This window comes from Pelodiscus sinensis, chromosome 8, assembly GCF_049634645.1.
Source record: "Pelodiscus sinensis isolate JC-2024 chromosome 8, ASM4963464v1, whole genome shotgun sequence".
NCBI lineage: Eukaryota > Metazoa > Chordata > Testudines > Trionychidae > Pelodiscus > Pelodiscus sinensis.
Genome location: NC_134718.1, coordinates 33,546,715 through 33,559,710, shown reverse-complemented (window position 1 = coordinate 33,559,710; position 12,996 = coordinate 33,546,715). Strand labels below are relative to the sequence as shown.

General features: G+C 44.9%; 1 protein-coding gene across 1 annotated transcript; it reads left to right on the top strand.

The window, feature by feature from the left end:
• Nucleotides 1-62: 62 nt before the first annotated feature.
• On the top strand, nt 63-11,677 carry DNAJC9 (DnaJ heat shock protein family (Hsp40) member C9). The gene is made up of 5 exons (XM_025189143.2): nt 63-489; nt 772-912; nt 3,449-3,703; nt 5,102-5,188; nt 11,012-11,677. Exons 1-5 carry the CDS (start codon nt 310-312, stop codon nt 11,129-11,131), a joined length of 783 nt encoding a protein of 260 aa, XP_025044928.2. The 5' UTR covers nt 63-309; the 3' UTR covers nt 11,132-11,677.
• The last annotated feature ends 1,319 nt before the right edge of the window (nt 11,678-12,996 follow it).

Below are 12,996 nucleotides of genomic sequence, written 5' to 3'. Positions count from 1 at the left end.
ACCGAGCATGCGCAGTACCAGCCTCGGAGCAGCGCGCGTCAGGCAGCGGCCCCAATGCGAGCTCACAGTGGTCTGGGCGGGCGTCTCGCGCGGGACGGGAAGTCCCAGGGGCGAGCAGCCTCTGCCGGCGGCCAGCCGGAGACCCCGTGGGGACTGGGCCGTAGCGGCGCCGGTTAAGGGCTGCGGAATTCAGTTGCTCTCCCCGCCTCAGCTGCGCGTCTTTGCGGCGGTTCTAGCCCCAGCCGTAAATCAGCGCGCGTCCCCAACGTAACGCGCGCGCGCCAAACCGGGCCCGCGACGCGCGAAGGGATGGGGCTGCTGGAGCAGTGCGAGGCGGCGTTCGGCGCCGCCGACCTCTACCAAGTGCTGGGCGTCAGGCGGGAGGCCTCGGGGGACGAGATCCGCCGCGGCTACCACCGGGTCTCGCTGCGGGTCCATCCCGACCGCGCGGCCCCGGGCCGCAAGGAGGAGGCGACGCGGCACTTCCAGGTGAGCCCGTGGGGGTGAAGGGGGCAAAGACGCGCCCCCAGACCGGCACCCCTGGCTGCCGCCCCCCGGGGGAGGGCTCTGTGGGGAGACTCTATTGGCTGCCCCGTGCCGTGAGGTAGCGGCTTTGGGCCATTGTCCTGGCCCGCGGGCCACGGCTGCTAGCGAGCCTGCATCCCGCGCTGCCTGGGCTGCTTCCGTGGGGCAGGGAGACTGAGCACAAGACGTGGGGCCGGGCCGCTGCTCGGGAGCAGGCGCCGCGGAGAGTGACAGTTGTTTGCTCAGCTCCTAGGCAAGGCCTACGCGGTGCTGAGTGACCAGGCGCAGCGGGCGCTGTATGACGAGCAGGGGGTGGTAGATGAGGAGTCAGATGCGCTGAGCCTGGACCGCAACTGGGAGGAATACTGGAGATTGCTCTTCAAGAAGGTAGGTGCTCCCAGAGCCAAGGGCTAGTGACCTAGGGGGGGTCTTAGTATTGCTACTTTTGGGGAGGGGGTCCCATATCTAGTTCTCCTAGGAGTGTGGATGTGTCGATAATTGATAGATAATGATGGATGCTTGCTCTAAAATGCTGCTGCCTTGGTTAGTAAGAGAACTTCTTCTTTCCAGCTATCTATTGTATCTGTGTTGTACTGTCCTAGGCAGTTGCTAATTCTGTTGTTTTCCAACTCTTCTAGCCCAGACCAACTGCACACCATTTGTGGCAATGACATTCAGCCCATCTAGTCCAGGAGAGTTGGCAACCCTAGCCCCTCACTGCCCCAGAGCATGTGGGCAAGACTTACCAGGCAGACACCTGGGAAAGAATTCTGTTGTAACTCAGAGTAGTATAGTATATTTCCGATAATCCGGCACCTTTAGGACCCAGGGGGTGCCAGATTATCAGATATGCCAGACTATCGGAAGGGGTGGCTATGAGGGGTCTGGTCCCAGACTCCTCATAGCCCCCCCTTCCGATAGTCTGGCTCTGCCCCAGGTGTCCCTGATTCAGCTGCTGCTGGTCAGTTTCAGCAGCGGCTGAATCCGGGACGCCTGCAGCAGAGCAGCTGGAGTGCTGCCGGGTTCGTCTGGTAGCGCCGACCCTTGGCGCGGCGAGACCAACCCGGCAGCACCCCAGCTGCTCTTGGGGATGCCTGGGGCAGAGCAGCTGGGGTGCTGCCGGGTTGGTCCCGCAGCACCGCCCCTCGGCGCTACTGAACCAACCCGGCAGCACCCCAGTTGCTCCGCCCCAGGTGTCCCCCAAGTCAGCCGCTGGTCAGTTTCAACAGCAGCTGAATCGGCATGCCTGGGACAGAGCAGCTGGGGTGCTGCGGGGGTGGTCCCCGCAGCGCCACATCTCGGTGCTGTGGGGACCAACCTGGCAGCACCCCAGCTGCTCTGCCCCAGGTGTACCCAAGTCAGCCACTGCTGAAACTGATCAGCGGCTGATTCCAGGAAGCCAGAGCAGAGCTGCTCTACCTCGGGCTTCCTGGAGTCAGCCGCTGGTCAGTTTTAGCAGTGGCTGAATTGGGGAAGCTGGGGGCAGAGCAGCTCCAATGGTCCGGCTGCTCGGAGCACTTCCGGGTTCCTGATGGTGCCGGACCATCAGGGATGCCGGACCATCGGAGTTTTACTGTATGTAAGCAACTAGTCGAATCATTACTTGCTTCTCCTTCCCCTTGCTGCCTCTGTAACAGAGGCAGGAAGGGGGTAAGACTGTGTTTACTGAGACTAGGGATGGCAAAAAACAGCTGTTAATATAACGATTAAAAATCTTAGTGGTTACACACTGTGGGCTCTGCAGGATAAGCTTTATACTGCAGAGTCTACAGCACAGGGTGACAGCTGGCTCCCCGAGAACAGGGCTGGGAGCCAGAGTTGGTGGGAATCAGCTTAAGTGCACCAGCTGCTGGCCCTGCTCACAGAGAGCTGGTTGCTGCCCCGTGCTGCAGGTTTTGATAAGGAGCCTGCAGCCTGGGGCAGAAGCTAGCTCCCCAGGAGCTGGTGTGTAACCGTAACAGAAATGGATAAACTGAAGCTTATTGGTTAACTGTTTAAATGGGTACACACTTGTATCGCTAACTCGGACACAGTAAAGAGACTTATGTAAGGTCTTATTCCAGAGATGCAACTCCATTGTGGGGCCTTAACAGTTCTTACACTTTTTTTAGGCTCCTTTTGAGCCTTTTATTGATTATTCACTGTTTCACCTTGTCAACCAAAACAGGATTCATTATAGCCATATTCCCCTTCCAGTGATCTTCAAGTCCTATTGGCTGGTCAGCCCTTCAGTTTTTCCACAAGACCAGAATGGTTCGCTATCCTCACTCTACCTTTTTAGCCTGAGCAGTTTCTCATGCTCATTCAGACAGAGCAGAACTTCACAAGCTAGATGTTAAAAGGTTTTTTTCTTTTTACCCAAATAAACCCAAGAGATTTAGAAAGGCACTAAGTCTTATTTCTTATGCACAAAATAATAAAGAGCAGGCAAGCACTTCTCAAATATTGTGTGAATAGGTTAGGTTATGTATTGAAGAGAGCTACAAATTAGTCTTAGTACCAGTCCTTGTAAGGATTAAATCACATTTCACAAGAGCAGTGAGGGCCTCCTTGGCTTGCCTTCAGCATATTCCCATTGTAGAAATTTGCAGAGCTGTTACTTGGGACCTTATTTGTACGTTTACAAAACATTATGCATTAGTTAGTAGGATACTCGATTTCTTAGAGCAGTATTTCAGACATTGTTTAATTGGGACTCAGTGTCCAACTTTTCTCAGATGACAGTACTGCTTTTCAAATTGTCCCATGAGTTGAAATAGAGTCCTTCCTGAAGAACTTCAGCCATAGATGACTAAACCTTTTTAGAATAATTTTAACATCAAATTTTGGACTGGAAAACATGAATGTGTCAGGGTTTTTTTCTAATCTGACTTTGAGAATTTGTCTTCACTGGTAAATTATAATTCATGTTTTGAAATTTCAGATCACCATAAAAGATATTCAAGACTTTGAAAAGAAGTATAAAGGTTCAGAAGAAGAGCTAGCTGATGTTAAAGCAGCATATAAAGATTTCAAGGGAGACATGGACAAAATTATGGAATCTGTACTGTGTGTTGATTATGCAGATGAACCAAGAATAAGGAAGATCATACAACAAGCCATTGAATCTGGAGAAGTTCCATCTTACAAAGTCTTTGTAAAAGAGTCTAAGCAAAAAATGAATGCAAGAAAAAGGAGGGTATGTTACTGCACCTGCAAAGGCTCAAAGGGGAAAGCTGTTGAATGTTTACACTTGTCAGGAAGTGTTCTTTTCAAATCCATTTAAACTGTGAATCATTTAACTTACAAATTCTCGGGGTGTGATTTATAAAAACAGGACTGACACACCATTAATGAGTTAATGGACTTGAAGTTTGAATCTGAGTCTACACACTTCGTGTTTTTGTCTCTTCAGCAATAACAAAGGCTTTGTCTACACTAGCATTTTTGTTGGCAGAATTTTTGTTGGAAGAAAAAATCCTGACTGACATAAATTTCATCAACAAAAGCACTGGTGTAGACAGCACTGTTGGCAGGAGATGCTCTTCTGCCAGTAGTTATTGCCGCTTGTTGGGGTAGTTTAATTAAGACAATGAGAGAGCTCTCTCCCACCAACACAGTGTGGCTACACAGGAGATCATATAGCAGCACACCTGCAACAGTACAGCTGTGCTGCTGTAAGGCCTGAAGTGTATACATAGCTTTAGTTTTTCAAATGCCATATCCTTAATGGCAGTCAGTTTACTTCTTGGCTTCAGTGCAATAATAGGCATGTACATATTTTTTCTACTTGCATGTCATCTGTTTGAATACCATACACACTTTGCTAACAGCTTATTAATATTCAAAATATTGGAGCAGATCGGTGTCGCTTGACTCAAATCTAAAGGGACTATCTTAGGCCAAAAAACTTCCTTCTGAAATCATACCATATATTTATTCTTTACACCAGATGGTGCATGCAGCAATTATATTAATAGAAGAATAGTAAATATTGTTAAAATTCAGTTAAGAGGAAGCAAAAACATGGTAGAATTTCCTAATAGCACAGCCAGAATTGGACATTTGTTTAATGCAGATAAAACTTTAAGGCCAAACAACCTTGAACAAATAACTTTTTCCAAGTTTCTACCTTTTTTTTCTTTCTGTTTTGCTCCTATAGCTTTACACTATAATCTCCATACTCTGGGTGTCCCTAATTCAGGAACACCTGTGGTATGGATGCTGGTAGGTGGAGACGGAAGTGGCTTTGTGCATTGCTGCTCCCATTCCCCCAGCTTGGGGGGACAGAGGGAGCAAAAGTGCAGTTACGTGCTCTGGCAGAGGCTTTTCTCTACTACTTGCATAGCAGCAAGGGGAAGAGCCTGGGAGCGGTGAGGGGGACAGAATGCCAGGTGAAGTGTCCTATATCCTTCCCCTTACTTCTTCTCTGGTCCAGCAAAATCTTTAACCTAACATGCCCTTTTTCCTAGAGTTGTTGAATTAAAGGGTCAAGTGTATTTAAACACAAAAGGTAGTATTCAGTGACTGTTGTAATAAAACTTAGATCAAATAATGTGCTGTTTGTTTTCATCTAAGTAGCTAGTTACTATTTCAGGCTCAAGAAGAAGCTAAAGAGGCAGAAAAGACCAGGGAGGAACTTGGCCTTGGTGAAGGGGAAGATGACTTGAAAGCACTAATTGAAGTAAGATTTGAGAATCTCTGTAGATAAATTATTTTTATATCTTTGACTTTAGAGAGTTACCTTTTTGTGCCCAAAAGTCAGTAGGCTAATATGCTTGCAGATGTCCTCAGAACTGCATTACCTATTGGAAAAATATTTACTGGTGATTATAATAAGCCCTACTGCTGAATTTCATGCTTTTCATTTAGCCTTTAGAAGGCTGATTAACACTGAGTATGATGCAGTATTTTATATAATAAATTCTCTTACACTAAAATAAACTGGTTCACTGTAGTTACGTTTATTCTGGTCCCAAATAAACCATGAAAGCTTATACAGGCAGTCCCGCAGTAATGAACGGGGTTTGCTGCCCGTCTCTGCTGGAGACCAGCAGACCAGGGAGACGGGAAGCAAAGCCTCTGAGGACGCCGGCAGCGGGACAGCCGCAGCGCACCTGGGCTGTCCGCTGCCCGCGTGCTCCGCGGCTTTGCTCCACGTCTCCCCAGACCAGGGAGACGGGGAGCACGCGGGCAGCGGACAGCCCAGACGCACCGTGGCTGTCCCGCTGCCAGCGTGTTCCGTGGCTTGGCTCCCCGTCTCCCTGGTCTGCTGGAGACCAACAGAGCAGGGAGACGGGAAGCAAAGCGGAGCAAAGCCGCGGAGCACGCGCGCAGCGGGCAGCCCAGACACGCCGCGGCTGTCCCACTGCCGGCGTGCTCCGCGGCTTTGCTCCGCTTTGCTCCTCGTCTCCCTGGTCTGCTGAAGATCAGCAGACCAGGGAGACGGGGAGCAAAGCTGTGCAGCACGCGGGCAGCAGGACAGCCACGGCGTGTCTGGGCTGTCCCGCTGCCCCCGTGCTCCGCGGCTTTGCTCCGGACGCCTGTGGTACAGCAGCTGGGGCGCTGCCGGTTGGTCCCGTAGCGCTGCTCTGGGCGCTACTGGACCAACCCAGCAGCACCCCAGCTGCTCTGCCCCAGGCGTCCTGATTCAGCCACTGCTGGTCAGTTTCAGCAGCGGCTGAATCAGGACGTCTGGGGCAGAGCAGCTTGGGTGCTGCTGGGTTGGTCCAGTAGCACCCAAGCTGCTCTGCCCCAGGCGTCCCCAAGTCAGCCGCTGCTGAAACTGACCAGCGCTGACTACAGGAAGCCCAAGGCAGAGTTGCTCTGCCCCGGGCTTCCTGGAATCAGCCGCTGATCAGTTTCAGCAGCAGCTGACTTGGGGACGCCTGGGGTTCTTAAGTTGAATCTGTATGTAAGAACTGGCATCCAGATTCAGCCTGTTGAAATTGATCAGCGGCTGATTCCAGGAAGCCCAGGGCAGAGCAACTCTGCCTTGGGCTTCCTGTAGTCAGCCGCTGGTCAGTTTCAGCAGCGGCTGAATCTGGATGCCAGTTCCGACTTACATACAGATTCAACTTAAGAACAAACCTACAGTCCCTATCTTGTACGGAACCCGGGGACTGCCTGTATTAGGAACCTAGGATTGCTGCGCTAAATACATACCATACCACAATAAAGGAATCATTGATGTGTTAGTAGGCTCTGTTGGGAGTAGACAGGAATATTCTTCATTGGCTTTGTTCTTGAATTATTCCAGACGTGGCATGGTCTGCCTTATGGTAGAATCATAGAATACTAGGACTGGAAGGGACCTCAAGTGGTCATCGAATCCAGTCCCCTGCCCTCATGACAGGACCAAATCCTGTCTAGACAATCCCTGATAGATATTTATCTAACCTACCCTTCAATATCTCCAGAGATGGAGATTCTACAACCTCCCTGGGCAGTTTATTCCAGTGTTTGACTACCCTGACAGGAACTTTCTCCTAATGTCCAACCTAAACCTCCCTTGCTGCAGTTTAAACCCATTGCTTCTTGTTCTATCCTCAGAGGCCAAGATTAATTAGTTTTCTGCCTCCTCCTTATGACACCCTTTTAGATACCTGAAAACTGCTATCCTGTCCCCTCTCAATCTTCTCTCTTCTAAACTAAACAAACCCAGTTCTTTCAGTCTTCCTTCATAGGTCATGTTCTCTAGACCTTTAATCATTCTCGTAGCTCTTCTCTGGACCCTCTTCAATTTCTCTACATCTTTCTTGAGATGTGGTGCCCAGAACTGTACACAATACTCCAACTGAGGCCTACCCAGCGCAGAGTAGAGCGGAAGAATGACTTCTCGTGTCTTGCTCACAACACACCTGTTAATGCATCCCAGAATCATGTTTGCTTTTTTTGCAATAGCATCCCGCTGCTGACTCCTATTCAGCTTGTGGTCCACTATAACCCCTAGAAACCTTTCTGCCGTACTTCTTCCTAGACAGTCGCTTCCCATTCTGTATGTGTGAAACTGATTGTTCCTTCCTAAGTGGAACACTTTGCATTTGTCTTTATTAAACCTCATCCTATTTACCTCAGACCATTTGTCCAATTTGTCCAGATCATTTTGAATTATGACCCTAACCTCCAGAGCAGTCGCAACCCCTCCCAGTTTGGTATCATCTACAAACTTAATAAGCGTACTTTCTATGCCAATATATAAATCGTTGATGAAGAGAGCCAGTCCCAAAACAGACCCCTGCGGAACCCCACTTGCTATACCTTTCCAGCAGGATTGTGAACCATTAATAACTACTCTCTGAGTACGGTTATCTAGCCAGTTATGCACCCACCTTTAGTAGCCCCATCTAAATTGAATTTGCCTAGTTTATTGATAAGAATATCATGCAAGACCATATCAAATGCCTTACTAAAGTCTAGGTATACCACATCCACTGCTTCTCCCTTATCCACAAGACTCGTTATCCTCTCAAAGAAAGCTATCAGATTGGTTTGACCTGATTTGTTCTTTACAAATCCATGCTGGCTGTTCCCTATCACCTTGCCACCTTCCAAGTGTTTACAGATGATTTCCTTAAATACTTGCTCCATTATCTTCCCTGGCACAGAAGTTAAACTAACTGGTCTGTAGTTTCCTGGGTTGTTCTTCTTTCCCTTTTTATGGATGGGTGCTATATTTGCTCTTTTCCAGTCTCCTGGAAGATCTCCTGTTTCCCATGATTTTTCAAAGATGATAGCTAGAGGCTCAGATACCTCCTCTATTAGCTCCTTGAGTATTCTAGGATGCATTTCATCAGGCCCTGGTGACTTGCAGGCATCTAACTTTTCTAGGCGATTTTTAACTTGTTCTTTTTTTATTTTATCTTTTAAACCTACCCCTTTCCCACTAGCATTCACTGTTAGGCATTCCTTCAGACTTCTCAGTGAAAACCGAAACAAAGAAGTCATTAAGCATCTCTGCCATTTCCAAGTTTCCTGTTACTGTTTCTCCCTCCTCACTGACCAGTGGGCCTACCCTGTCCTTGGTCTTCCTCTTCCTTCTAATGTATTTATAAAAAGTCTTCGTTTCCCTTTATTCCCGTAGCTAGTTTGAGCTCATTTTGTGCCTTTGCCTTTCTAATCTTGCCCTTGCATTCCTGTGTTTTGTCTATATTAATCCTTTGTAATTTGCCCTACTTTCCATTTTTTATATGACTCCTTTTTTATTTTCAGATCATGCAAGATCTCGTGGCTAAGCCAAGGCAGTCTTTTGCCATATTTTCTATCTTTCCAATGCAACGGAATAGCTTGCTTTTGGGCCCTTAATAATGTCCCTTTGAAAAACTGCCAACTGTCCTCAGTTGTTTTTCCCCTCAGTCTTGATTCCCATAGGACCTTACCTATCCACTTTCTGAGCTTACCAGAATCCACCTTCCTAAAATCCATTGTCTCTATTTTGCTGTTCTCCCTTCTATCCTTCCTTAGAATTGTGAACTTTATGATTTCATGATCACTTTCACCCAAGCTGCCTTCCACTTTCAAATTCTCAACCAGTTCTTCCCTATTTGTTAGGATCAAATCTAGAACAGCTTCTCCCCTGGTAGCTTTTTCAACCTTCTGAAATAAAAAGTTGTTTCCAATGCAGTCCAAGAACTTATTGGATAGTCTGTGCCCCGCTGTGTTAGTTTCCCAACGTATGTCTGGATAGTTGAAGTCCCTCATCACCACCAAATCCTGCACTTCAGATGATTTTGTGTGTTGTTTAAAAAAAGCCTCATCCACTTCTTCTCCCTGAGTAGATGGCCTGTAGTAGACTCTTAGCATGACATCACCCTTGTTTTTAACCCCTTTTAGCCTAACCCAGAGACTCTCAACACTTCCATCTCCTATGTCCATCTCTACCTCACTCCAAGCATGTTCATTTTTAATATATAAGGCAACATCTCTCTTTTTTTCTCTGTCTATCCTTCCTGAGCAAGCTGTACCCTTCCATACAAACATTCCAATTGTGTATTATCCCACCAAGTTTTTGTGATGCCAACAATGTCATAAATGTACATACTTTTTAGCACTTTCAGTTCTTCCTGCTTATTACCCATACTTCTCGCATTTGTATATAGGCATCTAAGATAACAGGTAACAGGACAGAGACCTCAAGAATCTAATCTGTCACTCTTTATTCAATGGGTAGGTATGGCCACTTGCTAGGGAGATGTTAAAGTGTTCTCCTACTGATCACATCAAGCTTTATATACTAGCCTGTCCATCCCACAGCATGCTGTCAAGTAGGCCATGGATAAGGGGAAAAGAGCTGAAGTTTGGAAGAAACAGCTTGAAATTAGCAGATATTTTATAACTTCCTGTGATTATAAATGAAGGTCGGACATTCTCACAGCTCACACATGAAAAGAGTGAGTTAGATTTTCAGCTGTTTTTAAAGGACAAAAGAGCATTTGCATCCAAGTTGGCTTTTTAATATCTGGCATGGGGCTACACTCTCTTCTTTCTGAGGTGGACCATGCTGATATCTATTTTGCTGCCTTCTGTAGGTAGGACAACTTTAGTGTATTCTACATGAGGTTACACCTTAAACTTATTTAAAATCTGAAGCTCTGAAGAATGTATTATTATCTTGATTAAGTGGAGAGTCTTGCTGTGAACACATGACATCAATATTCCAAGAGCTTGAATGGTTTCTTAACGTTTTCCAGGTGGAGTTTAAAGCACCCACTAGTCCAGTGCAGTCAATAGAACTGCTTGCATAGATGCCCTTTGAAAAGCAAGATATAAAATGACCTGAGATCTTTGTTTGAGGAATTGCAATGCTCCCTCTGCCATACTGTCACTGTTGAGACTGGAGGCAGCTTAATTTACTTGTAGATGGAAGCTTCTTACAAAGGGTGCTGCATGAAGAACTCTTGATCTTGGAATTCACTTAATCTGTTCTCTGTGCTTTGATCTGAATCTGGTGATCTGAATCTACTTTGACTGTGTTGATCTCGTCCATATGCAGCAGCAAAGCCTGTCTGAATAGGCGTTTAGGGAACACTGAAGTGGCTACAGGAGGGATGGTTCGTTTTGGAAGGGATGTGAGGATGTTGATTTGAATTTCGCTTGCTGGCATGTTTGTGAGGGTAGAGGAAAAATGTGCTGCTGTTCAGGTTATTTTTTAATTGTATCTATTTAGTTAATGATGAGGGAGCCTCCTATGATAGCCTCTTATGCTGTATCCGTATAAACAAATTAGATATCTAGATTATCTATTTTCTAGAACCTAGTTCTGATCTCCATTACCTCCTGTCAGGAACCCACGGTCCCATTCTCAGTTACTTAATATTTGTGTTGGCCTTTTCTACTTACTTATTTTAGATACGAGGTGATGTGGATTAAGGTGGACCATAGATTTTTACATAATGACATTACATCTTCCATATTCTCTCTTTAGTACATCCCAACATCTTTTAGTAGTCTAATGAAGTTGGATCTCTCAATTACTTTTTGATAAACAGATTTCTCATTCATTTTATAGAGCAGAAATAAAGATAGAAAGAAAGAAATGGATGACTTTCTGGCTCAAATGGAAGCAAAGTATGGAAACAATTCCAAGAAAGGAGGAAGGAAAACAGCACCCAAGAAGGCAAAGAAATAATTACCTATTGACTTTTTCTAGACTTTGTCAATCCATAAATGAATGCCAGTTCTAGTAAATCTCTGCAGCCTTCCAGTTCAGAAGACATGTGCATCAATGCATTGTGGCTGAGAAGATGATAGCAAGTACAATGAAAATGAACATCTAAAATAGTGTCACCAAAATGTTCTCCCAATTTTTAATTATGGTTACATAGATTATTGAATTACCACTGTGCCACAGATAAGGGTTGTAAACTTACTATTTTGGATTTATATCTATCAAAAAATTGAATTGTGTAAACAGCAAAACCTACCTGAGACTACTGCTGGTGGCAAACCAATGTAATTTAACGGGGTTGAGTGTCTTAATGTTGGGTGCGTGGGGCTTCTTATCTGAGTATCTCATGAACAGAACCAGAAAATGCTTACTAGTTTTCCCGGTACTACTCTGTTGCTCTTATGGTCTTTGCACTTCTGTTGAACAGGGCAAGAGTTTTTCAAGTATTAGTGGGTTTATTAAAGATTTTTGAAAACTAGCTTTAATAAAAGTTTTTGCAGAATTGTAGTACTCTTGTTTCTTCATCTCCATATTTGCACAAATGTTTATAGATATCTAAAATGCTTCATTATTACTATTGTCTGTTCACAGCTGATGTTGGATTGCCTAACGAAGTAATACTGCATAATATTACAGCATTTAACACAAAAAACAACCATTGAAACAAAATGATGGATATATATTACCAAGGTGGCATGCTATTATTTAACACTTGTCCTGCAAGAGTTTTTTTAAAATAGAGTCCTATTTCTAAAGTTCTATAAAAGTTCTCAGAAGTATATAAATACATAAATTACTTCAGAAAAAAATCTAACCAGAGTAGCCCTGTACTAAGTTTAGTAAGAATAACTTAAAGGCAACAGAAATTCACCTAATATGCCTTGATATAAATGGAGGGGCAGTTAACAGTTTTTCATCTCAAGTAATTTTTAAATTAAGACAAATCTTATTTTATTTTGTAGGCCTCTTTAGTAGCCAGGTATTGAGAATTTGCAACTTGAAGCTAATGGAAGTTGCAAGTACTCAGTTTGTAAGATCATCCTCTGAAAGTGTTTGACTAGAACTATATTACAAACCCAACCAATCTTGTCAAGGGAGAGACTAGCATTTCATGTTAAGTATTACCTTCTTGCTTTTAATAGTAACTAACCTGAAGCTAAAGCTGGGTTTATATTAAATCAAAGTTTCTATGCTCTGATGAAAAACAAATCTTGGCAAACACAAGCATTCACTAGTACAAACTTTAGTCCGTGCTTAGTCCCTACTGCACACAGGAATCATATCTGTAATGAGACTGAATATTTGTTTAAAAAAAGTGTCTCCAGAACTAGTTTCTGGACAATTTCTAATTAGCTGCTGGTGTGAGAGTTCATGTAGTTTGTAGCCTAGGTTATAGGCCATAATACTGTCAATGCTGTGTTTGTCTGTTTGTGTTAGCTATAAGTTATCGCAAAAAGGAGTGGCGAGGAAACCTATTTTGGTTCCTAACACAGAACTGGTGTTGGCTTTTTTTGAACTTCTTTGATAGTGAATCTTCATTTCCTTAAAGCAAAGAACTTTTGTAGTGACCAAAATGAGTAGACTATGGATTCAGTTATAAAGAGATTATAATTGGTTAATCAACTGGTGCAGCCCACTTGGTGCCCCAGAAAAGACAGTGATTACCTTTAACTCTCAATATAAATGAGCAGTTCTGTGGCACCTTAGAAACTAACAAATATATCATGAGCTTCCATTGGTTAAACCCACTTCATTTACTCATCTGATGAAATGGGTTTTACCCACAAAAGCTCATGATATAATGTATTTGTTAATCCCTAAGATGC

What these genes read in the sequence shown, in the direction of transcription:
- DNAJC9 (XM_025189143.2), top strand. Translation starts at nt 310, where the DNA reads ATGGGGCTGCTGGAGCAGTGCGAGGCGGCGTTCGGCGCCGCCGACCTC. An exon ending in AGGCGACGCGGCACTTCCAG is followed by an intron (nt 490 to 771) that starts GTGAGCCCGTGG and finishes TTGTTTGCTCAG; the next exon opens with CTCCTAGGCAAGGCCTACGC. An exon ending in ACTTGAAAGCACTAATTGAA is followed by an intron (nt 5,189 to 11,011) that starts GTAAGATTTGAG and finishes TTCATTTTATAG; the next exon opens with AGCAGAAATAAAGATAGAAA.